General features: G+C 35.6%; 3 protein-coding genes across 3 annotated transcripts; 2 read left to right on the top strand and 1 right to left on the bottom strand.

Moving 5' to 3' along the window:
- The first annotated feature begins 75 nt into the window (after positions 1 to 75).
- Positions 76 to 6,905, top strand: LOC147281650 (cyclic nucleotide-gated ion channel 1-like). The gene is made up of 8 exons (XM_086248122.1): positions 76 to 116; positions 517 to 967; positions 1,144 to 1,371; positions 1,541 to 1,824; positions 2,208 to 2,319; positions 3,379 to 3,621; positions 3,720 to 3,933; positions 6,628 to 6,905. Exons 1-8 carry the CDS (start codon positions 76 to 78, stop codon positions 6,903 to 6,905), a joined length of 1,851 nt encoding a protein of 616 aa, XP_086104248.1.
- Positions 6,906 to 13,569: 6,664 nt separating this feature from the next.
- Positions 13,570 to 16,529, bottom strand: LOC147281649 (putative protein phosphatase 2C 4). Its single transcript, XM_086247606.1, has 4 exons — positions 14,890 to 16,529; positions 14,666 to 14,779; positions 14,107 to 14,371; positions 13,570 to 14,011 (listed from the first exon to the last, which is right to left on the bottom strand). The coding sequence occupies exons 1-4, from the start codon at positions 16,456 to 16,458 to the stop codon at positions 13,896 to 13,898; spliced, it is 2,064 nt and encodes a 687-aa protein (XP_086103732.1). The 5' UTR covers positions 16,459 to 16,529; the 3' UTR covers positions 13,570 to 13,895.
- A 3,309-nt stretch (positions 16,530 to 19,838) lies between these two features.
- DAU1 (TRM32-like protein (DUF3741)) lies at positions 19,839 to 24,363 on the top strand. The gene is given in 6 exon segments (XM_086247225.1): positions 19,839 to 20,228; positions 20,791 to 21,018; positions 21,226 to 21,311; positions 21,484 to 23,134; positions 23,454 to 24,091; positions 24,094 to 24,363. Coding segments are annotated over 5 exon segments (2,571 nt in total). The 5' UTR covers positions 19,839 to 20,228; positions 20,791 to 20,858; the 3' UTR covers positions 24,130 to 24,363.

Below are 24,363 nucleotides of genomic sequence, written 5' to 3'. Positions count from 1 at the left end.
TGTGGTGTAAAGCTCCTCGATCGAGTCTATTAATAGTACAGAGGATTTTGTATCATAATTAAATAAGCTTCGGTTATGGAGAGCTCTGATGACGAGTCAGTTGATGACCTTGCGAGGTTAGTTTCTTTAACTCTAAAACCATCTTTCTTTTTGTTTTGAAGTAAATTTTGTATCAAACAATAGGACTTGTATCTGCCGTTGGTGTTCACAATAATTAATATGTATACCGAATGTAGTTGTAAACATCATTTTATTAATATGTATAATTTAAGGGAACCTAGCTTTATTTGTCACCTAGTTTATTTTTATTGTTGGATTAATATATTGTCTACAAATTAATTTCGCAACAGTACATGGACGTACTGTTATTTATTTATTTTTTATATGAAAAAATAAAAAACTAGAGTAGCCCTAGATAGAGATAACAATTATACCATAGCTTCAGTGGCTCCAATGTTTCTTAATTCTATCGATCTGATCATGGGTGCAATTTTATGTTTGCTGTGTTTTGTTCAGTATGCCAGAATATTGGTTTTCAAGAATTGCAAGGGGGAAATCTGCCACGACAGACCGTGGAGATAGATCAAGTATAAGCTGGTCAACAACAAAGGAAATGTTTCTTCATCCAACGCTGCCACGTCCTCCCTTATTTTGGGATAATATGTTTTCAATATCATGTTCTTTTGCTATCTTATTGGATCCTCTGTTCTTGTACCTTCCTATCCTTGACGAGAATATGAAGTGTCTCGCATTCGACAAAAACTTGAAGAAAATAGCTCTTGTTTTGAGAACAGTCACAGACATACCTTATATACTGAACATTATTTTCGAAATTCCTGATATACTTGAAAGAGCAAGACGTTGGGCCCATTTCCATCTCAGTTTTGGATTTGCTAAGGAATTAGCCATGGAGATTTGGAAGTCACACATCCCAAATGACACTTTAGCTGCTCTTCCTATTCCACAAGTAAGAGAATCCCTTCTGGATCATGAGTACTACATTGTTTTCCTAATCTCTCTTATTTGTTGACTTTTACGTGACATATTTGAATTATGACAGCTCAATATCTTAATTGATTCAATATATATTTGTCACTACATAATTAGATTTAACTGGCTTAAGCCTCTGTGTGATGTGTGCAGATAGTAATTTTAATTTTCTTTTCAACAATGAGGGGATCAAGATCTTTGACTAGAATGAGGATTCTGAACTCACTTATTGTGTTGCAATATCTGCCACGAGTTTATCCTATCTACAGATTCTGTAAGAAACTTAACAAGAGGAATCTTGACAAGAGTATTCCTAACAAAGAGGTTGCAATATGGGTTCCAGGTCTAATCAATTTTATTTTGTACATCCTTGCTAGTCATGTAAGTCTCCATCTTATCTTAGTTTAATTTTTTACAGTATTTTAATTGATTTATTTTTGTACCATATCTTTTTTTTTTTTGTACAATATCTTAATTTATATTTTGTAAAATATCTTAATTTATTTTTTTGCTACAATATTTTAATTTATATTTTGAACTTGGTTGTTAGGTACTTGGAGCATTTTGGTATTTTTTTTCTCTTCAACGAGAGATAGATTGTTGGGGATACTCTTGTCGAAGTGAAAATGGATGTGAAATTAGTACTTTTAATTGTGATGACAATACATTCAGAAATATCACAGTTCTAAATAATTTTTGTCCTATAAATCCACCAAATGCAACGATATTCGATTTTGGCATATTTCTTGATGCTCTCCAATCTGGCATTTTGAGGTCAACAAATTTTCCACAAAAGTTCTTGCAATGTTTCTCGTGGGGTCTACGAAATCTGAGGTTTGTACACATACACACAGATATATATATATATATATATATATCTTTTGTTCTTGCCTATTGCACATATCACAAAATTTAGAAATAAAATAATTTTAGAAGCAACAGATCGAGGGTTAGTTAACAGTAAAAAAATAGGATTCAAACTTAGCCAAAAAATGTCATCTTGATAAATATATACATCATTTCAGAATAATGTTGCCTTGTGCATATTAATATGTGCATGTCTATCTCTCTTATTAAAATTAGTTCTGATATTTTTCTCCAACGCGTCTTATCCTTGAATCCTTCTCAGTTCTAAATATTAATTGCATTAGAAGAAGCCTTTGTGTTCCTTTTCTTAGATATCGTATTTTATATATTGCTTTATTGGATTTTTGCAGTTCTTTTGCTTCAAACCTCAAGACCAGTACCTACGCATGGGAAACCCTCTTTGTGGTTTGTATTTCTATAAGTGGCTTGATACTATTTATATATCTCCTTGGCCATTTGCAGGTTGGTGATGCCTCTTTATATAAAATGATTTCTTTATGCTTAAACTCCTTATAAATTAATTTCTTTCTGTTTTGAGTAGCTCTATGCATGCATGTATATATGTTGCGTTAGCTTCTGATTATAGGAAGGATACATCATTTCCTTGTTAAAACTCAAAAGGTGAACTGTGAAGACTTTAATCAAATTCTATCTTTTATTGTTTATCACAACCTAAACTTGATATGATCATGCGTGTGATTGGTCATAAATTAAGTATTTTCATCATTATTTGCTGTAATAAGGGTGAGTACACATTTAACCAATTAAACAGACCAAACTAAATAATTCGGCACGATCTGGTTTCGATTTTACACACAAAAAATATTTATCAATTCTTATTAATTGAACCAAATCATTATTTGCATGTTGGTTTCCTCTCACTCATCTCATCTTTCTCCCCTCTCAATCTCAACCTCCCTATAAGCAATGTATCCATCTTCCTTTCCCTCTTCATAACTTCTCGATCTTCATCTTTTTCTTTCATTTTTTTCATATTTTTCTCACTTTCATTTTCATCTTTCCTTTATATTTTCTTAATTTGTGTTTTTGTCCTACATATCTCTCCAAACTGCTCAAACGGACAATGAATGAAGTGGTTCGATTCTATTTAGTATATGATTTGAAAAAATCTAAACTGATTAGATTGGTTCACAACTAAACTCATTCGGAAGTGAAAGTGTAACAGATTCTAAAAACTGTGGAATTAATTTCTTTGCAATGTGTTTAGTGCATTAAATAATTGGTATTATAGTTATTCTATGATTGCAACACCGCATGTGGATGAATAAATCAGCTCTTCTTCTCCGATTGATTCTGTGATTAGATTGGAAGAACAATATGAGTTTTGGGTTGAAATAATATTATTACTTCCGGCTCAATAATATGCTGTACACATGCGAAAACTTATATATCCATTATAGCAGGCTCCTTCTGTTGAGGTATACCATACGTGTAAATTTATGCCCCCATATATATCTCAGGATTAATTTTAATTAGTTGAACCTGCTTGTTCTCGAATAGACATTTATGCAGGCAACTGATAGATCATTTAGGGTTTGGCGGAAGATGGATATCATACGTGGAAACATAAAATTCATATCATCTGAATATGGCCTCCCTAATATGGCGATGCCGGTTGAGATAATGATATACAAATGGCTTCAAAACGACGAAAATCTTGATACGGAGAATATTTTCTCTCTTCTTTCTATGAAATTACAAAGATACATCAAACGCCATCTCTTTTTAGCTACACTACAGAAAGTAAGTTTCTCTATATACTTGACAATAAGTTGTACTCATCTCTTAGTATAACAACGTTGCTTATTGGATTTATCCTCTTCACATGTACTTGACGATAGATTCCAGTGCTTGAAACTATGGACAAACAAGTGTTGAAGGCAATCTGTGACCATCTTGACCAAGTGACGCATGATAAGGGCAGCTATATTATTCGTGAGGGAGAACCACTTGATTTAATGATCTTCATCACGTTGGGTACTGCACTGACCTACACAACCAATGATGGTGGAACAAGTTCTGCTTCCTCAAGCAGTATCGACCATCTTGGAAAAGGTGATTGTTATGGAGAACAACTTTTAAATTGGGCTGCGCAACCTACCTCCTCTTTTTCCGGCTTACCCATCTCGAAAAGAACTGTTAAGTGCCACAAAAAAGTTGAAGTCTTTGCTATCATGGCCAAAGATTTACAGCGTATTTTGCTCTCCCGCTCAACGGAGAGTACCGATCACATCCAGGTAGCTGATGGCAATGTCTAGGGTCATGCAAAGAGGGATCATGGCCATGAATCTTGTTTATTATGGTTTCCAAAATTAATGAGTAACATGTAGTTGTTGATGGGCTTGCTGGAATAAGCTTGGACTTTACCTAGGCGTTCATGTCCTACTCTTCTGTTTTGGGCCTTTTCACTGACAATCTTTTTGATGTACTTGTGTTTGTTTTGGGCCTTGGGCCCTCTCATTATAAACAATACATTAATAGTACTCCGAACAATAATTGGTTTTTTTGTGTTAGCCATTGATATATACTAGTTCAAACAATAGGCAGAACGATATTGACAGTTCAAAAAACCAGTATTCTTTGAATAAAAAATAGGACAACGCAGAGAATTCTAGTCGATCTTAATTGGATTTAGATTCTATAAATAAATAGGTTACCCAATGTTACAGGAACAAAACAACGTGTCGTATTTAGTGTTTATGTTAAGACATGAAAAAAAAACCTAAGTAATGAAAAGAATTGAAGTCGGGTGTATGTATCATATCTGTGTGCATGTATCTCACACTTTTTTTAAATCCAACAATTTCATTTATTAGAAACCTACCACTAAGTTACTCAAACTCAGTATGTGTTTTAAGTGCTAATGTTGTCATTAATATTGGTCAATTGATTTTGTTGAGACTAGATGTTAGATTTTAACTCTAATATAAAGCTGACAAACCATATATCATTTAATTAATCCCAAAACTTTTATAAAACAGTTTTTCATAATTAATTTCTCAAAAAAGCTAGACTCTTAATAACATTTCATGTTATTTTGCGTAAATTACAAGGGAAAAGTTTGGTTGAGCAACCTCTCTCTCACAGAAGAAGACATAGTGTTTACATGGTTCACTCAATTGAAATACGTTCACTGATGATAATATTATTGTATTTCACTTCACTACAATAGAAAAATGGAAAATGTTAAATGTGTTATAAATGTGTCATATTTTGGTACTATTTTGTATATCACTTCTCTATAAATAGGTCTCACTTTTATTCTATTAAGAAGATGGTACACAAAATGATACTAAAATATAGTACGCCTAACATTATCCTTAAAAAATTACATTGTACATGTAGAGATGCATGTTACAAACTTACAATTGCTTATAGCTTATGTAAAAGCCATAAAAATTTGAGAAAGTAAAAAGTGTCCTCGACTTAGGCAGAAGTGGCCGCCTTAATTTATATTTGCAAATGCAACCAATGGGCATTCTCTTTTCTTACTCTTCAATGTGGGGCAAATGTCTTGGCCAAAAAAAAAAATGTGGGGCAAATGGGCCAGGCCCAAAACCGGTACAAACAGAAGTCAGCCCATGTGTATCATGAGTATTCCCTAAAAAGTTAAAACCCAACAATTTCATTTATTACAAACTATTTAGTCCACCAACTTACTCAAGCTCAAGGGACCTTCAGTCCTTCATCGTGGCGAGGTGGAAATGAACTCGGACTCGGAGGTCCGTTAGATGCAGACTCATCACAAAATCAGCGCATTCAACGGTTCCTCTGATTGCATCGCGGATCCTCGACCGGATTTAGCCATGTACGTACCTACCTTACCTCAACTGTGCTCTAGTAAAGTGTAAGGCCAACTGTCAAGCATTATGCATTCATGTTGTGATGTTGTTTTCACAAATTTATAGTTTTCACATTTTTAGTCCTTTCATATAGAGAGAGCGGTATGTGTAAATGGAGCTAAACAGTGCCGTTCCTGACTTTTTAGAGGCCCCAAGGCAAAAATCTAAAAAGGGCCCTTTTGTATATAAAGAAAAAAATATAAAATTATGTAGGCATGTTTTCCATTTACTTTTGCTCGAAAATAAAAAATAAAATGATAGTTTCATTAAACATGAGATAATATTATAGTTTGTACAAATTTTTAACAAAAAACTTGGGACAATAAATAATTAAAGTTATAGGGCCTTTGGACATACAAGCTTTGAACAAAAAATTTAAACTTTGAACAAAACCCTAATTTCTTTGGAGACAATGGAGAGGATACGAGGACTAAAAAAGAGATCAAGAGAATCCGATAGTTAATCGAAGAAGAGCATCGAGCTGAAGCCTTGAGAATCGAAAATTTGATCGAATGGATTATGGAGGAACTTCAACTGAGGAAGAGAAATTAAATGATTGAGAGTTGAGAGAGTCTGAGACTGTAAGGGAGGGAAGGAGAAAGAGAAAAACAAAAAACAAAACCCTTATTCGTTTAATATAAAAAACATTTTGACGTTTAAGCTTTTCAATAAAGAAATAAAAGTCTAAAAATTGAATTTAATTATTACTTTAGTTATTATAAATTTAATTTGGGCCTCTTACAAACTTGGGCCTCTTAGATATAAACCTTGAACACCTTAATTACTACTTACTAGACCTCTTCATACCATAGCTTTAAATTTAATTTTTTTAATATTATAATATATATATAATTGGGCCCCCCTTGATAGTGGGCCCTGGGTGGTCGCCCCTCTAGCCCTTGCTCAGGGACGGCTCTGAGCACTATTAGCCATCTTAAGAAAGGTGATTTCTATGGAGAACAACTTCTAATTAGTTGGGCTTGTGCAGCGCAATCTACCTCCTTTTCCAACTTACCCATCTCCGGAAGAACTCTCAAGGCCCACAACAACGTTGAAGTCTTTGCTATCAGGGCATGCGATTTACAGCAAATTGTCTCTGAAATCAAGAAGCCACCACACTCAACGAAGATCGACCGCAATCAATCGAGATGGAGTGTTTGCATCGACCTAGCTGATGGCTGTTGAGGATAGAGGTGTCAAGATCCCAGTGGTTCCAGCTGTTTAAAGAATTAGTTAGTCTTGATCAATAGGAATATGACATGTGGATTATTTCGTTAGATGATAATGAGTTAGTTAGCATTTTGGTTAGTCTGGTTTGGTTTTGTTAGTCAGCTGGTTTCGTTTGTTATAAGCCTGATGTATTGTTCATTTCTGTAACTTGACAATTCTAATCAATCAGAGCTTCCTCTTCTTTCTCTCCTTCTCACTTTCTTTTTCCTTTTCTTGAACTTTCTGTGCTCTTGTTTGTACTGTGATCATGGTATCAGAGCAGGTCCAAATCTCGTTCTTCCCCTTTGTACTACTTCAATATTGAGATGGTATCTTGTTGAATTCATCTTCAAAGACACAGATTGGGTTCATCTCCGCTCGTCTTTCTCTCTCTCACAGCGGCTCCGCTAGGTGAATGAGTGATTCATCTCTGGTTCGTCGATCGTATTCATCTCTGGTTTGTTGAGTTGGAAGAATCAAGTCTGACAATTTGTGAAGAGTGGGTTACTTCAGAATGGGTCTATTTGCTTCCTGTAAAGTGGGTATCGTTGCTTTCTTTTGGTGAAGTGGGTATAGTTGCTTTTCTTGATGGTTTTTTGGTGGATCTTTGATGATTTCCTGATAGGTGATTTGATTAAGAAACAAGTTGTGTAAATCTTGGTACTGTGATTGTTGATTTGGTAATTACCAATTGTTGTTTGTGAAGTTGATATGAAGTGTTATTGTGAGTTGGTGAATTGTTGGTGAATTGTTGATAAAGAATTGTTGTGAAAAAAAAAAAAAAATTTTATTGTGAAGAATTGTGAAGGGTTGGTAATTTTTTTTTATTTGTGTCTGTAAAGTGTTGAGAAGACTGGTACTGTGAAATTCTTGATTGATTGAGTTTGTAAGCATGACGATTGCAAATAAGATAGATGGTTTGCTGCCATTCCTAACTCTCAGGTTGAATGATTCGAACTACCTTAAATGGAGTTTTCAAGTAAGAAATGTGCTAAGGGGTCATGGCCTATTTGGTTTCTTGGATGGATCTGTTGTTTGTCCACCAAGATTTGTTCTTGATGAAGGTGGGATGAGTACTTCAGAGTTTACTGGGGCTTTTCTTGAATGGGATCAAACTGACAAAGCTTTAATTAGTCTACTAATGGCATCTGTCACTGAGGACTCGATGGAATACATTCTTGATTGTTGTTCTGCTCATGAGGCTTGGATGAATGTAAGGGAGAGATATAGTACCGATTACAGAGCTACAATTATGCAGCTTAAGACAGATTTTCAAACTTTGCAGAAGGGTGCTGACACTGTGGAGAGATTTCTAATGAAGATCAAGCATGCTAGAGCTCAGTTGGCTGCAGTAGGGGTTTATGTGAATGATGAAGATGTGTATGTAGTGGCTCTGAATGGTTTGCCAGATGAGTTTGATCCTGTGAAAGCTGTTTTGAGAGGTCATCAAGGACCAATGGCAATGAAGGAGTTCAGATCTCAACTCTTAGCTGCTGAACAAGACATTAATAAAAAGTTGTCTCTTGCTTTGGCATCTAGTCATTCAATGTCAGCTATGGTGGCAAGGGTCCCTCTGTCTTCATCTAGTCAGTCTACACAACATACAATTGTGAATTCTGGTGTGAATTCTGGTAATGTAGGACTGTCTGGCTATGGTATTGGCGCAGATGGTAATCACTCAGGTGCAAACTTTGGTAATGGTACTGGTTATCAAGTGTACTCTAATGGTACTACTTCTGAAGGTGGATATAATAATCATGGTGGTGGCTATAATCATGGTGGTAGCAGGTGGAATACCAATCAGCATAGTAATTCCTGGAATGGTGGTCGAAATGGAAATGGTAATTTTGGAAGAGGTGGAAATGGTAATGGAAATCGGGGTAACAATGGAGGAAGGTTCAATTCTGGTGGAGGTAGAGGTTGGCATAATGGAGGAAATGGTGGCAGAAACAATAATTGGGGCATGGCTGGTTGGAACAATGGAGCAAGACAAGTACTTGAGTGTCAAATATGCTCTAAGAGAGGACATACAGCAGTTAATTGCTATGACAGAGATAGATCATCTCAGAACCATTCTTCCTCTGTTATAGAATGTCAAATTTGCGGAAAAATAGGGCATGTAGCTCTGGATTGCTATCATAGGGCTAACTATGCTTATCCTAGCCCCGAGCCCTTCTCCCTCCTCCTCCCCCGCGTCGGCCACCCAATCCAGTGACCCACCAAGGATGAGACCTGCTACTTTGTTGAAGCTTTGATCCAGTGCAATCTCAAATCACCTTGTGATGTGTCAGAGCGGCTTGCTGTGCAGGACCGCACTGAGCCAATTAATCGGCTCTGAAAATTGGAATTGAGAACATATTGTGGAAGCCAGAGGCTGCCATGGATGAAGCTTCCGATGCTTTCGCATCTCTCTTTTAGATCTGAACGAAGGTGGAGCTCGGGGCGGGACGGGTCGGGGCTGAGGTTTCGGGGAGAGAGAGAGAGGAGAGGGGAGGGGAGAGAAAGGGGTGGGTGGCTCGGTTGGGGAGAGAGAGAGAGAGAGCAAGGCAGAGAGAGAAAGTGAGGGGTGAGGAGAGAGAGAGAGATAGTGAGGCAGATAGAGGAGAGGGGGGAGAAAGAAGGGGTGGGTGGCCGAGTGGGTCGGCGGCGTGGTGGGTGGATCGGCGACAGGGTAGCTGGGGTCGGAGGGGTGGATGGCTGGGTTGGGTGGGTCTCGGAGGAAGGGGTGGGAGGCTGCACTAGCCCTTGCAACTCCATTTTTTTTCTTTTGTTTTTTGTTTTTTGTTTTTTGTTTTTGAGTTTTTGAGTTGTTAATTTTTTTAGTTTTTTAAAATAATTATTTCATTTTTTATTATTTTTTTGTCCACGTGGCATTTTTTTAAAGGTATGTTAGTGTGCCACGTGGACAATTAACGGTTTCTTGACGGAATAGTTAACGAAGATACCTAGGTGTGCAAAATCAGTAATTGAGGTACCTACGAGCAACTTTTTTTTATTGGAGTACTCAACTGAAATAGGGTGGTTAGTTGAGGTACTTTTGTGTAATTTGCCATTTATTTTATTATTCTCATTTTGTAATGTAGTTTAACGATTTGAATCATTCATTTTTTAAAGATCATCTTTGCCAAAATTCAACCAAATTAGAACTATTTGGTCATGTAACTGTTATCAAATAAAAAGACGATGAGTCTAACTGTTCCCAAAACCGTATGTTAATTTATTTGATAAAAGTTACATGATCAAAAGATTTTCGATTGTGATGATTTTTTGCAGAGATTATATTTAAAGGGTTATCTTACAAATGAACGATGCCAATTATTAGATTACGCTGTAGAATTAATAGGGCTGCCCATCGGTCAATTCGGTTCGCTATTGGGGTAGTGGGGCTTTCCAAAACAACACCAAAATTTTTGGTACTTTTCGGTTTGGTAATTTTGGTATTGAATACTTTTGGTTCATTTTCGGTTTAATTATAATAATACTAATTATTATATACCAATATAAATTGAAATTTAATCAAATATAATGCATAACAATAATGTTTGATGTATATATATTTGCACGAGTAGTATTGGTAGTTTAGTATAGTACTAGTATTAATTGCAATAATATTAATATTAGTAATATATACTAGTATAAGTAGTTTAATAATATATCTTAGTACATATCCTATTAATTTAGTATGTATATATATATGCATTACTTACCTAAATATGAGATTCTTGTTTTCCTAAAAATAATAACATTTCCTTATTAGAAAATAATTGTAGAGAGCAGTTTTGCTCACCTCCTTTAACTCAGGTGTATGCTCACCTCCCATCTAAAATGCTGCCATGTGTTTAAAAAATTAACCATAAGTTAATCTATTATATTTAATTAGTCATGATATTATAATGATGAGAGAGAAAAATAATTTGACAACTATTTTCTAATTTTATCCTTATCTTTTATTACTCAACTTTTTTCCACTTTTTTATTACCTATTAATTTTTATTTTCTCTTTTATTTAATTATTTCTAATAATTTTTGCTTCTTTTGTTTTTTTCTCTTCTCCAGTACGCCTCTAATATCTAAAAAACCACATGCATTTAATAATTTTTTGCTTTTTTTTTTTTTGCTCTTTTTTAGTATGCCTCCAGTACCCAAAAAACCACATCCAATTTTTTTGGATCTTCTCATGTATACACCTTTTATCTACTTTTTTAATTGATTAAAAAAAAAATAATCCAACAACACATTTTTTTTTTTTGCCTAAGAATTCTTCTTTCTTGTCTCATATATGACCTTTTCAGATCAAACAAATTCTTAGGTCAATCCAAGGTGTTGCAGCATTTGAAGAGAGAAGAATAGTTGCAACGACATAGTTTTTTTTTTTTAACTCATGTAACTTTTTTATTGGATTTTCTATGTATGTAAATGAGTTGTTTTAGATTTTTGTTTGGCCAACATTTTAGATTAAACTTTGCAAATGAGTTTTTTGTTCGAATTGCAAATGTGTTGTTAGAATATTTTTATTTTTTAATTAATTAAAAAAATAGATAAATGTGTATACATGAGAAGACCCAAAAAAATGGATGTGATTTTTTGAATACTAGAGGCGTACTGGAGAAGAGCAAAAAACAAAAGAAGTAAAAATTATTAGAAATAATTAAATAAAAGAGAAAAGAGAAATTAACGGGTGATAAAAAAAAGTTGAGTAATAAAAGATAAGGATAAAATAAGAAATGAGTTGTCAAATTATTTTTCTCTTTCATCATTATAACATCATAAATAATTAAATACAATAGTTAACTCATGATTAGTTTTTTAAACACGTGGCAATATTTTAGATGGGAGGTGAGCATACACCTGAGTTAAAGGAGGTGAGCAAAACTGCTCTCTAGTATATCTTAACTCACACTTTTGATATTATTAATATGATAACATTATACAATTATATTTTCTTATAGTTGTTTATAATATTAATAGTTTAATATTTATTGTACTACTAACATAAGAGTATTATGTAAGCATATGTAACTAAATTTTAGTAATTATTTCAGTTTTTTGATATATATTTTGGGTTTTCGGTAATAATCGATTCGGTTTTTTTCAATAATAATTTTTTATGATTAGTCGGTTTACCAAATTTTTTCGATTTTTACCAAAATTAAATTAACTTTTTTCGATTTCGGATTTTTCAATTTTTAAATTGTGAAAATCAATTTACTAAACTAAAAAATTTCATTCGTAAAAACCAAACTAAAGGGCAACCTACTAGAATATTAATCATGATAAGAGAGAAATTCGGAGAGAATAGTAGATTGAGAAAGATAGCTAGCATTCCTCATGTGTGTTTCTTAATGCGTGTACTTGTTGAGGGATTGAATTCTAAAAGTCTTCTCTGTAACCCCCAAAAAAAAACATAAGCAATCAAAAAAATTGAAGTCGGATGTATGTATCATATGCGTGCATGTATCTCTGACTTTAATTCCTTAAAACCCAATAATTTCATTTATTACAATCTACCACAAGTTACTCAAAGTCGATCAGTATGTGTTAAATGCTAACGTTTGTCATTTATTTTGGTCAATTAATCTGGTAATGCCGTAATATGAACGTGATCACTACTCCTTGAAGAGGCCAATTTAGAATTTTGAAATAATCGATCAGGCAGAGTCAGAATCAGAATGCAACATGAATAACACAAAATCGTGTCAAAGATTATTAACAACAAAGGATGGGATTGCATGCACTTCATACAGCACAATTAAACATGGAAACTTCTCTCTAGAACATTTTTCAAGGATAATACTATTGGAAATTTGGAATATACTTATATACTAACACGTCAAGTCTTCAATATTTGTTTTTTTTTTTTGGACGAAATATTTGTTATATATATGTTTAGCCAATATAACATTCTTTTTGAACTCATAGCAATTAGCATACACAAAAACTTCAATACTTGTTGAACTTACTATTAACTACAAGTCTAGAATTACATTGTTGTCAACGAATTTTCATATTTTGAAAAGTGTTAAATGATAGTTTCATTGTCAACATCATCACATATGAGACATGTCAAACGAAATAGTTGAAGACTTCAATTAGTTTTTTTTTTTTTTTGGTTTGAAAAAAGACTTCAATTAGTTAAAGACTTCAAATTTTATACCTAAGTCCTAACCATAAAAGGCGCGGATATGGAGGACAGGCACATTCAGCTAATACCTAACCCAACATGCTCTTCTGGGTCCTTGGAATACCTCAGAAAGGTGTTGATTATGATGTAAGTAGAGTTGAAACCCATATAATGTAGGGACAAAGCTAAGCGGCTTCTATGTTCTAGATTAGTAGATTTGGTAAAGAGAAGCTGGGGTGAGGATGAATTCATATATGAACCCTTATTAGGTTGAATTACATCAACTACTCCATTTCCTAATATTAAGATTCTTAAGGTTTCATTTCCTGTCCACTATGACTGTAGATGATGTTGATTTACATCATAAAGTGAAAGTGAATTCAGATTCTGTGGTGGGGTTTTCATGCCCATGAGGATCAATATATTTTTCAACTCCAGGACAAGATTCACAGGTCTCATCTTCAACAACTCCTCTTTCTTTCTTTAGTCAAGGGAAAAAGAAAATTAGAAAAGAAGAAATGATGGTTCTTTTAGTTTCTCAAAGACTTAAACTGCGCTCTACAAACAAAAGAAGTAAAAGGCCGGTTACTATTTGTAATTACATATGGGACCAAAATTGGAAATTTCAACACCTTTCTGTTCTCCACACCTTGACATATAGAGCAGCTGTCTCCTTGGAGCCCTAATGGATATGTTACAAAGATTGTGGGGAAAAAATGGTAGAAATGAAACACCAAATGGCAAAAATTGCCCAACCCTTCTGTGAATGTATTTTCTATTTGCAGTATTTTTCGTTGGATATGGATACAAGGCCTTGAGATAACCCCGGATGAACGCCATTTTATTTACACGGATGAGCGCCAAATTCTTCCCTCCAATGAAATAACAATAATGGAAATGTCATCATGGTACCGACGGCGTTCCCCTTGTGGGATATCAAGCAACTCATGGAAGGCCATTCCTGCAAACCCCAAATGTATACATTAAATTTAATGGAACAAGAAATAGTTAAATTACATCTTTCAGTTTTTCATTCAGAGGAAAGGCCTTGTTTACCAGCTTTCTTTGCCGCTCGAAACAACACTTCTTCAATGAGATGTTGTGCAGGATCTCCTTCCGGAAACGAAGAGATGAACAACTTAACTTCAGAGACAGCTTCTTCATTGGTGAAATACTGGTAGAGTCCATCAGAGGACAAGATTAAGAAGGTGTCTCTTGGGCTGAGCTTGTGGTGGTAGAGTGATGGTATACAAGTGATGTAGGGGGAAGTCCCAACATAGTTGAGTCTAAACATCTCTAGCAGTGCATCATTCCATTTTGGCTGCAACAAAACCAGATGTCAATGCTTATTCAAAAATGGGCTACACCTTCACCTTCAATAATCACATTTTCCATGACAAAAACCAAGAGCAAAATACTTAAAAATTTAAAATCTTGTCATTCACATGATATTTATCTGGATGTAATTGGTATTCATGTTTACTTGTAAACCAAATTTTCTTACACACTGAATTGCTAACATGAAAATGTAACAGAGTTCTTTAAGTAATGAATCAGTATCTTGCATTTTTGTTAAGATTCCCCACCATCCAACGTAAGCTTAAACTCAAATTACCTGTTTGAGAAAGCCAGCTCCAAATGCCCGAGTGACATTCAAGTAGCCTTTCACTCTCTCATTCAGTACAGCAGAAGCATCATCTGGATGTTCACTCTTTATTCTTTGGACTTCCTGAGATTAAAAAGGCCTTTAGTTACTCTCAAAGAAGACCATCAAACAGAAAACATAAACACAAAATCCACTGTTCACTAAAGAGAAGTGTTTGAGACAAGAAACATTACCTCTTCCACATTTGTGCTGTGATCGATAGTGAGCTGAATTGCAGTCCAATTATGTAAACTGCAATGTTCATCAGCATTAGATGATTCAATATCATCTGACGTTTCCTCATTAATCCGGTCCAAGCTCCGCTGGATGTTGGGCTTAGCTTTCTGAGCTAAAACCGCCCGACTATCCCCCACATTCATCAAGTAAACATCATCCCCCTTCATCATCATCACCAAAACACAAGAACCCATCAGAGCCAACTCAGGACTTTGTGTCACCATCTTATCTGCAGCATCTAAATAAGCATCCTCTGTCTTCTTCAAGGCCTCTGAAAGAGCTTTAAGAACATCTGAGGGATCAACAGCTGCCACACCATTTGACACTGGTCGGTTTAAATTCTCCTTTAACTTTCTATCAAGCTCTGGTCTTTCTCTATCCCATTCACACTTCCACCTCCTCTGAGTATCCTCCCACTTATTTCCCAACCCATTACTCTGTTTTCTCTTTGAATCACCATCTGTATCGTTATCAACTCCATCAATCATCTGATTACCCATCTGGGGTCTCCCAAATTCCTCGAAAGAACACGAACCCAAGTCCGAATTCGACGAGTTCAAACCACTGGACTCGACTTCGATTTCAAACTTGTCATTCCACAGCAACCCCTTGAGTTCCTTGTGCACAGCAGAGTACAGATTAGAAAGCAAATAGTCAGGGGCATCAGGGCCATTGAACCCATCATAAATCCCTACAAAAATCCAACCATGTTCCTCCGAAACTACAATATGAACTCGATCCTCACCCGCTTTCCCTTGAGCCCATTGAAGATTCTGCTCCATCGAGTAATCACCAGTCCCATCCTCATTTTCATTCATGCTCACATGGCTGCTCAAATTAGTAGTACTCGGAGTCACATTCTCAACCATCTTCTCCGAATCCGATTCTTTTGTCGAAACAGCTCCTTTTACCGGCGCCACAGTGGATTTCAGCCCACGAATCAGTGTCTTTGCAATCTCTTTTCTCAAAATCTTCATCAAACTCTTTCTTTTGGGTTTTTCTATCAACCCAAAAGAAAGGCTTCTCTCCAGTTTCTCCTCGCACTCCTTTTGAATCGGACCCGAATACAACCCACGGTCAATCGGACCCGATACGAACCCTCTCTCTATCGGACCCGATAAGAACCCTCTCTCGATCGGACCCGAACCCGGAACTCCCGGGCACCCGCGAGGGACCGGCTGCAGAGGTATCGAAGCGAACGAGGTTGAGCTCTTGAACCTCGCCGCTGGATCGAACCCGGAGCTGTACGGGTCGAGATCGAATTGCGAGGCGGAGAGGGGTGTGAATAATGTGTTGGCGCTAACCGAGGCCCCGGAGATTGATCGGAACGTCGTCGTTTTGGATTTTGCGTCCTCGGAGTAAACTTTTGACGACGCCGGACCGTCCGAGACGGGTCGAATGTAGCAAAATGAATGGCCCAGACCTTCGTTGAGCGGGTCGGATATAGCGACGGATATGTCATGTCGTTGGGAGATTTCTCCGGCGCTGGAACAACAGTGGCCAATCTTTCCGACGCCGTTTCCCATTGAAATGAAAACCCAGAAAACAAAAATGAATAAATGGGTTTGGTTTCAAGTTTTTGAAGCTCTAAATTTGATTGTTCATGGCTGAGTACAAAGCAAGTGAAACAGAGGGAATGAGAAGACTGAAATAAATGTGTTTTTAAAGGGAGGGAGGGAGGAGTTGACTTTTGGGTTGGTTGGTTATTTGTTTTTTAAATTTTTTTATTAAAATAGTTTTCAAAATTTTGTTATAATGGCTCTTTTTATTTATTTTAACATTTATAGTGGGAGTTGACTTTGAGTTTTAGTAAAAGCGTGTGGGGTTTGAGAAGAAAATAGTAAAAAATTCTGGAATATCCAAAAGTCAACAACCCAAATAGTAGTAATTGCAGATGCTTCTCAAATTCTCACTTGATAAGGTAAAGATCATTTGACTAAAAAAAAAAAGGTAAAGATCATGCAGTGCCTGGCATGGAGAGGAATAAATTTGGATTTATTTTTTAAAATGTTTTCCAATTTTCTAGTGTCATCAATCTTTATAAAGTAAATTAGCAAAAAGCTACAAAAATTATAAATTTCACTCATAAACTCATGTAAAAGATCTATTTATTTTTAAGACACAATAACCAGCTTAAAACTAAATTTTTTTTTTTCCCAAAGCCGTATGTAACCCTCATAAAGTTACACTTTATTTTGTTATAATGTAGTATATAAAAAATTATACTTTATAATTTCGTAGAGTTACAGTTTATTAAATGATGTAGTATTGTTTTAAGGTTTAAGCATTTAGAATTTAGGTTTTATGATTTTATATTTAAAGTTTTAGGGCTTTAGTCCTAAATTTTAAAGCCTAAAACTCTAAAGACTATACCATAAACCTTAAACTCTCAAAAGAATTCAAAACAAATTAAACTAAAACTTGGATATACTTGAATACCTTACTCTGGTATACTTAAATTTGAATAGTATTAAATGCTCTATACTTGATTTTTCTTAAATTATGGCTTAGAAATATTTTTTATGGCTTAAAAATATATTTTGTAGTTTAAAAATAAATAGATTAGTAGTTTGAGTTTATGATTAAAAAAGATTGTATCTTGTGGCTTATTAATAAAAAACTCATCTTTATATCGTTGGAAAAAATTTCGATTTCAAATCTTATAAATGAGATTTTGATACACAATGTATTTGTAGAAAGGTTATTTATGATCATGATGTCATATTCATTATTAAGAAGGAATGCTTTATTAAAAAGGAAGTTTAAAATATTCAAATTATGTAACAAGTAGCGTATAGGGGTGGTAATTTTGAATACAACTCAAAAGCGATACAAAATAATCAGGTTGAGCTGGATACAAATTAAAAGCGATACAAAATAATCGAGTTGAGTATGATACAATCGTATTGAAATCTTATCAATTTAATAACAATTCATGTTTAAATTTTCTTAATCATGTTGGTGTCAACATTATATCGTGTTTTTGTCCACACATCAGTCTTATACATGCCTTAATCAAAAATTAACATAACACGCGAATCTCAATTGCCACACTATAGCAACGTATGTATTTTTTCATTTCTTGTGCCTCTAGTTTCCTTTTGTTTTAATTTTTCATGACGTTTCTCTTTTAAATTATATATATTTTGAAACTCTTATAATGAAAATATGGATTTGACTTTGCTGCAAGTGGAGATTTGACTTTAGACACTTTTGTTTAAGATGAAATCAGCATGCATCTTGCATTCAAATATTGACAACCAAACAAAAAGAATAAGAAATAAAGCAAGTGCCAAGCTTTCCCAGAAGCATATTAGAACTGTAAATTAATAATTCTAGGGAATTTGGCATTTGGTGCTTACACACACACACACACACACACTTCATTTCATGGCCATATGCATATCCATGATTTTATGTTTCCTGTCTAGGTCATGCATATATATTTTTATATTGCTGAAATGAAATGTCAATTAATTAGTATTCCAATAATAGGCATGTATTTCCCTTCCTTTTAATTTCTGGCTCTGATTTTGACATGCATGCCATTTCTTTTAAATATATAATCTAAAGCTATTAACAATTGATTTGAGAGGAAAACTGTACTTTGGCTTCGATCTAAGTTTATGAATGGTTTGATACTCCCTCTCTCTCTTTCTTCCAGAATCGAATATACCAACTTCATAGAATGAAAATCTAACATTTTAATTTTTATAGTCCATAAATTCTAACTCAAGTGACATTAAAACAAGTGGAAAAGTTCATTTGTTAAAATCAATCCATTTTAAAAATTATCTTTTAAGCATCTATACCGAAAGACTAATCCGATGACAAATTTATTGGCCAAGATGGGTCGTGGGTTCATTGTTCCTTAACCTTTGATGCTTACTTTTCCTTCTAATTAAAGTCTTTGAGTGATGTAGTTGGTGATGTAATAACAATTGGTTGTCTTCAGGAGTGCCGTTGTTAGATTTCTATAAATAATTAATCACTTTTTTAAAAGAAATTTGGGTGTATTCATGCATTTTAGATATAGTAGTGGAATAGCCTAGTTAAAAAGACCGTTGAATTGCCCCCCAAGCTGGATCCCCTTCCCCTTAATAATAAAATAAAAAAAAAGTATTCATGCATTTCAGATTCTTTCATTTTAGAATTTGGAGGGTCGAGGCAGTATAAACGAAGTTCATGGATGTTTTTGATACGTCACTCACTGCTTCTGGGAAAATAAAAAGGGACCTAATGGGCTGCAAGGATTACTGGATCAGATAAACAATTTAGGTGGCCCATACTTGTTCGGAAATATGGGCCCTGAATTTGCAATCTCACAAGAGAGAGAAAATAATTAGCCCATGAAGTTGCAAGCAAATGAAGTCTCTTATCAAAATTCACAAGCATTCAAGCCCTTCCAAGGGAATGCTCAGACCTTTTATTTTTTATTTTTAAATCTTAGAAAGAAAATTCAAACTTACAATATCTCCAATGTTGTGGAGAGAAATTTGCTTTGGAGATATTCTTGTCTTGTCAATTGACCCATTGACCCATTGTTGATCGAAAGTGTTAGTCAAGAGAGAGAGAGAGAGATCCTTATTGGATGGGACATTGAGTTGAGCCCAAATTGAAAAGGCCAGCACTGTTAAAATTATAAAAAGATAAGCTAAGTTATAAACCCTTAATTATGGATGTGATTTGCTACCCACGCATAGTGATAAGCTAAGTTATAAGCCTACTAATAGAGGGCTCTTAGGACGTGCATAATACCATCTTGCTGCCTTAGCTTTATTTCCGTTATAAGATCAATCACTTTAATGACTTTAGTTACAAATTCACACTACAAGGTTGGGTGTCAAATTCTTTCTTCTTCTTTTTTTGATAGAACATGTGGAATTCTTCATGGGATTGTTTCACACAAACAAGCGTTACAAGCCCCACAAATTCTTTTGTTGTTTGTTGAACTCAGGACTCGAAGTCACCATGAAAGAAAGAGAGAAACAGTTGGCGGGTAAAGTGGGGACGAAAAGTAGCTAATTAAAGAACGAATATGAAGACCAGACGAATATCTGACCCCAACCCGAAAACATAGGGAGGGGCTTTGCTTGACTTCCAAATACTTTGGGGGTCGTTTGATTATTATTTTTCTCATTTTAGTCGTTCACTTTCCACCTACGGAGAAACAATCACGAACTTTTCTCTACTTCTTCTCCTTCACGTACATTCATGGGATTCTCTCTTTCTCTTGCCATGGCTGCTGCGAAGAGACACAGGGACTTTGTTTTAGCTCACGATTACCCTTTCACTGGTATGAAATATGATCAATAGTAATATATACTGCTTACCCTTTTGGGGTTTTCTCTTCAATTTATATGATTTTATCTGTGGGATCAATTTCTAAAAGATGCCCTCTGTGACTGTAGATTAGGGGTTGAGAGGTTGAATATTTATTTTTGTTTTAATTGTTGTTGAATTGTCTTCTCTGTTTCCTCTTCCTTTGCCCCAGCATGTTTGATGGGAAATAATGGTTCTTCCTCTAGACTAATTTAGATGCATGATTTTTCCTCTGTAAGTATCAATCAAACTCTGATTAGGGAATGCCTTTTGGAAACAATAAAGGAAATTGTTGCTTAATTTGTTCTTGGTCATATAGATAACATGTTGTTATTTGGACTCTGAATTCTTTGATGACTAAACAATATGATATGTACCACTTTATTCACTGTTGGGGAATTTTTAATCCATAATTTAACTGAAACTCTCTATAGATGTCAAGCATTTTGAATTTGATACACGCAGTGTTCACTATCTGATGACAATGGAATTCCTTGTTCCTGCTGTGCCTCATATATGCTTGTTCTTTTGATCAGGTTTGAGAAGCTTGTAGCTGAAGTCATTTGTCACCCTAAGTCGGTTTGGGAGGTAAATTTGGTGAACCATGGGAAGGAGTTTGCATAACAAACACACTAGCTCTACATCAGAGAATGGGCCTCCAGGGTGCGTTTGGGGGATACTTCATATCATTAAGTATCATCACTGGCATCATGTCAAAAAAAGACTCATGTACAAGAGGCGAAGCAATAATAAACAGGATGTGGGTAAGAAAAATTGACTCTGTACTGTATTATATAAAATTTTTTATTTCCACCCATTATTTTCTTCCAATTATAATCACCTCTTAGCCACTTTCATTAATTGATGTGTGAAAACTTGGTGCTGACATTTTTGGCTATGCAAATGATATGTGACGTAAAATCATATTCATTTATGTTAAGACCTTTTTTTCTTGGTCTGCTTCACTGCAGGGGTTAAAAATCCAGGAAATGGCGCAGATGCCTCTAGTGTTGACAATGTCCAAGCAGACAATGATGCTACGATGGTTAAATCTACTGTAAGTCAGGAAAAAAAAAATTCTGATAGCATCCATTTAGTTCATCTTTAGATCCACTTTCCATATGTAAATAAATCGTAGAATAATAACCAAATAGGTTTTTTGGTAATTATTTTTTCTACTCATGAAACTGTAATAGACAAAAGCAGCATTTGATTTGGAAATTTATCAGGCTGAAGGAAAGATGAGCCAGTCCATTCCAACAGCCAAAGCTTCGGTCAAGTCCCGAATAGCACGGATTGCTGGAGAAATGGCTAAGAAGAGGGGTCGACATAACCGGAGTTCAAGCTGTCCTGTAAGATCACAATTGAAACGAACAGAATCCATGCATCATTTAGAAGCACCTTCTAACCTGGATCCAATTTCTGAAATGGTATTGAATGAGGGAAGTCCTACAATTGTTCACCAAAACAATGAAAGCCCTTCTGCTACCAGCAAGCTTGAACCACTACCAACAACATCCTATGAAGAATCAATCAGTGTCAACAACAATTGTGGAGAGAGTGGCCCAACAGTTACTGGAGATTACACAGTGCATGACCAGGTTAATGAGAACCAGAAGGATAACACAGTTAGTCAAGAAAAGCTAGACAATAACAGCATGCGAGATATGTTAGAGAAGAAGTTGATACATGTAAAAGAACTTGATGCAGATGCTTCACTCCACCATCCAAAGGATATTCTTGAGGCTTTGGATATAATCAATGTAAACAAGGAGTTAATGTTAAGAATTTTGCAAGATCCAGGCTCTCCTTTGGCCCAGCACTTCGGTAATCAACAAGCAGCCAGTGCAAAAATGGGTTTAACTAAGTCAGAGTCATTCCCTGTACCCGGCCAATCAGGTAGAGGATCTGAGCCTATCCAGCTCAGTCACAAGCATGAGGGGATCGGGTCTCCTGCAAAAGAGGAAAGTAAGTCAAAAAATGGTAGTCAAGCAAAGAAGTTAAAAGGGTCCACTTCTTTGAAATATGCTGGTGAACGGGCAATGCCATCGATCCCTCTGTATGCTGCGGATGGTTCTGTTCAAAACTTGAAGAACCAAGGTGAGAATCAAGTGGCAATTAGGCGTTTCAAGGATCTTAGACAGAAAATAAAGCATGTAATTAAGGAGAGTAGAAAAGAGAGAGAAATAATTGCCATGGATGCCATCCTCCACAAGATTCCTCGTGGCCAAAAGCTTACTAAAGAATTGGAGAAGGAGATTGTTAACCATTCTAAGGACCCTGCATTGAATAGAGAAGGCAAAGACAGTCCAGGAAATGGTTGTCAAAGCGAGCGTTCGGTTTCTTCCATCAAGAAAAACCAAATGCATCACATGAGAAGAACATCTTCTCTCAATGCTTCACTTGATAGGTATTGTCAGTTGTATGAGACTAGTTTTAACAGTGAAGCCAAATTCCATACATCTGAGAGATTGAAATTGAGAACAGAAGGGGCAGGCTCATCTGTACGGTCTGTTCCAAAAACGCTGGGAAGGATTTTTTCCTTACCTGAAATTAGATCATATAAGTATCAGAGTGAGGAATCTCCTGCTGTGGATGGTAACATAAGCATAAGAAGTAGCTTTGATGAACAAAATAGTCTAGACTTTCCTCCAGATTCAGATAATCATTTGCAGCTAGATCAGGCAGCATCAACATCAGTCGAGAGCAATGAGACAAAAGATCAGGCGGTTTTGATTGGTGATGATGTTGAAAACTTGACAGCAGGGGACAGTGTTTCTCATGAGGAACAAGATATTTCAGAACCCTGTTTAGTCTCTCTGCCCAACTTTAATGTTCTGCAGGATATAACTAGCCCCAGAAAATTTTCCTTGTCTGAAGGTCTGTCTTTTCAATTTCCATCTATAGCTTTTACCTTGAAATTACATAATCTGAAATCAAGTGCATGCCTTCAAAACTTCAAAATTCTGGTGTGCTCTAACAACCAATATGTTTTAAGAAGATATAAGTTAGCCATTTAGCAGATTATTAGTCGTTAAATTTTAGCACTTAACGATCAAGCAAACTTTTTTCAGTGTAGAGAATATGATTTGAAGTTAATCATATCGCAAAGTAAAACCATTCTCTTATTTTCCTGCATCAATCACCAATTTGTGAGCTTTAGCGCTGAGATGGATGCTTATGGATATTGGTTTTATAGGAGTGGAATTGGCCAAGCAAGAGGATGAGTCTGTTATTGATACCCCTAAAGTGGTTGAAAGTGGAGTGGATACCGAAACAATGATAATTCCCAGCAAGCACTTGAGCTATGACCCGACTCATATTGAAGTTGATGCAAGAGACATAGCTGAATTTAATTATGTGCGAGATGTATTAGAGCTGTCTGGCTTCACTAGGAGTGAGTCCCTTGGGACTTGGTATTCTGATGACCAGCCAGTTGATCCTTTGTTGAATGAGGACGTGGAAGGATGTTTGGTCCAGGATCCTGATTGTCCAGGAAATGAAGAAGGTGGTAAATGTGATCACTTTCTTTTGTTTGATCTGATCAATGAGGTATTGATGGAGATATATGGGAGGTCATACAGCTACTGCCCCCTGCCCTTGTCTTCACTATGCCACATCCGTCCAATGCCAGCAAGACAACATGTTCTCAAGGAAGTCTGGGCCCTTATAAGCTGCTACATGAGCTTGAGACCAGAAGATGATCAATCCTTGGATTACGTTGTGAGCAGAGATCTAGCAAAGAGCGATGGATGGATGAACCTCCAATATGATTCTGAATGCATAGGGCTTGAGCTGGAGGACATGATTTTTGATGATCTTTTAGACGAAGTTATCTGTGTTTGACCTTGTGGATGGACCAAGTTCCTTCCTAAGCTGCCTTCACTTTTCTTACACTGTAAATTTGTTCTCTGATATGTTGTCTAATTAATATCTTTACTCTCAACTTCATGAAGAGTATAGCTGTATAGGGAAAGTGGTTAGGAAGAAAATAATTTATTTTGTTTGTATACAAGCATACATGTACAGTTAGTGAAATATAGTAAATTATTTGTGGGAACTCGTAGCTCTAGTGGTTAAAGTTCTAATATACATCCCTTCTTTCTTTT

Source organism: Dryas octopetala, chromosome 6 (assembly GCF_963921425.1).
Source record: "Dryas octopetala chromosome 6, drDryOcto1.1, whole genome shotgun sequence".
NCBI lineage: Eukaryota > Viridiplantae > Streptophyta > Magnoliopsida > Rosales > Rosaceae > Dryas > Dryas octopetala.
The sequence above is the reverse complement of the archived record's forward strand: the minus strand, read 5'-3'. Positions and strand labels throughout refer to the sequence as shown.

Excerpts from the sequence above, each read along its gene's own strand:
- LOC147281650 (XM_086248122.1), top strand. The coding sequence starts at position 76 with ATGGAGAGCTCTGATGACGAGTCAGTTGATGACCTTGCGAG. Across the intron at positions 968-1,143 it reads CTGCTCTTCCTATTCCACAA|ATAGTAATTTTAATTTTCTT; the intron begins GTAAGAGAATCC and ends TGATGTGTGCAG. Across the intron at positions 2,320-3,378 it reads ATCTCCTTGGCCATTTGCAG|ACATTTATGCAGGCAACTGA; the intron begins GTTGGTGATGCC and ends GTTCTCGAATAG.
- LOC147281649 (XM_086247606.1), bottom strand. The coding sequence starts at position 16,458 with ATGGGAAACGGCGTCGGAAAGATTGGCCACTGTTGTTCCAGCGCCGGA. Across the intron at positions 14,780-14,889 it reads ACAGCACAAATGTGGAAGAG|GAAGTCCAAAGAATAAAGAG; the intron begins GTAATGTTTCTT and ends TTTTAATCTCAG. Across the intron at positions 14,372-14,665 it reads GAGCTGGCTTTCTCAAACAG|CCAAAATGGAATGATGCACT; the intron begins GTAATTTGAGTT and ends GTTTTGTTGCAG.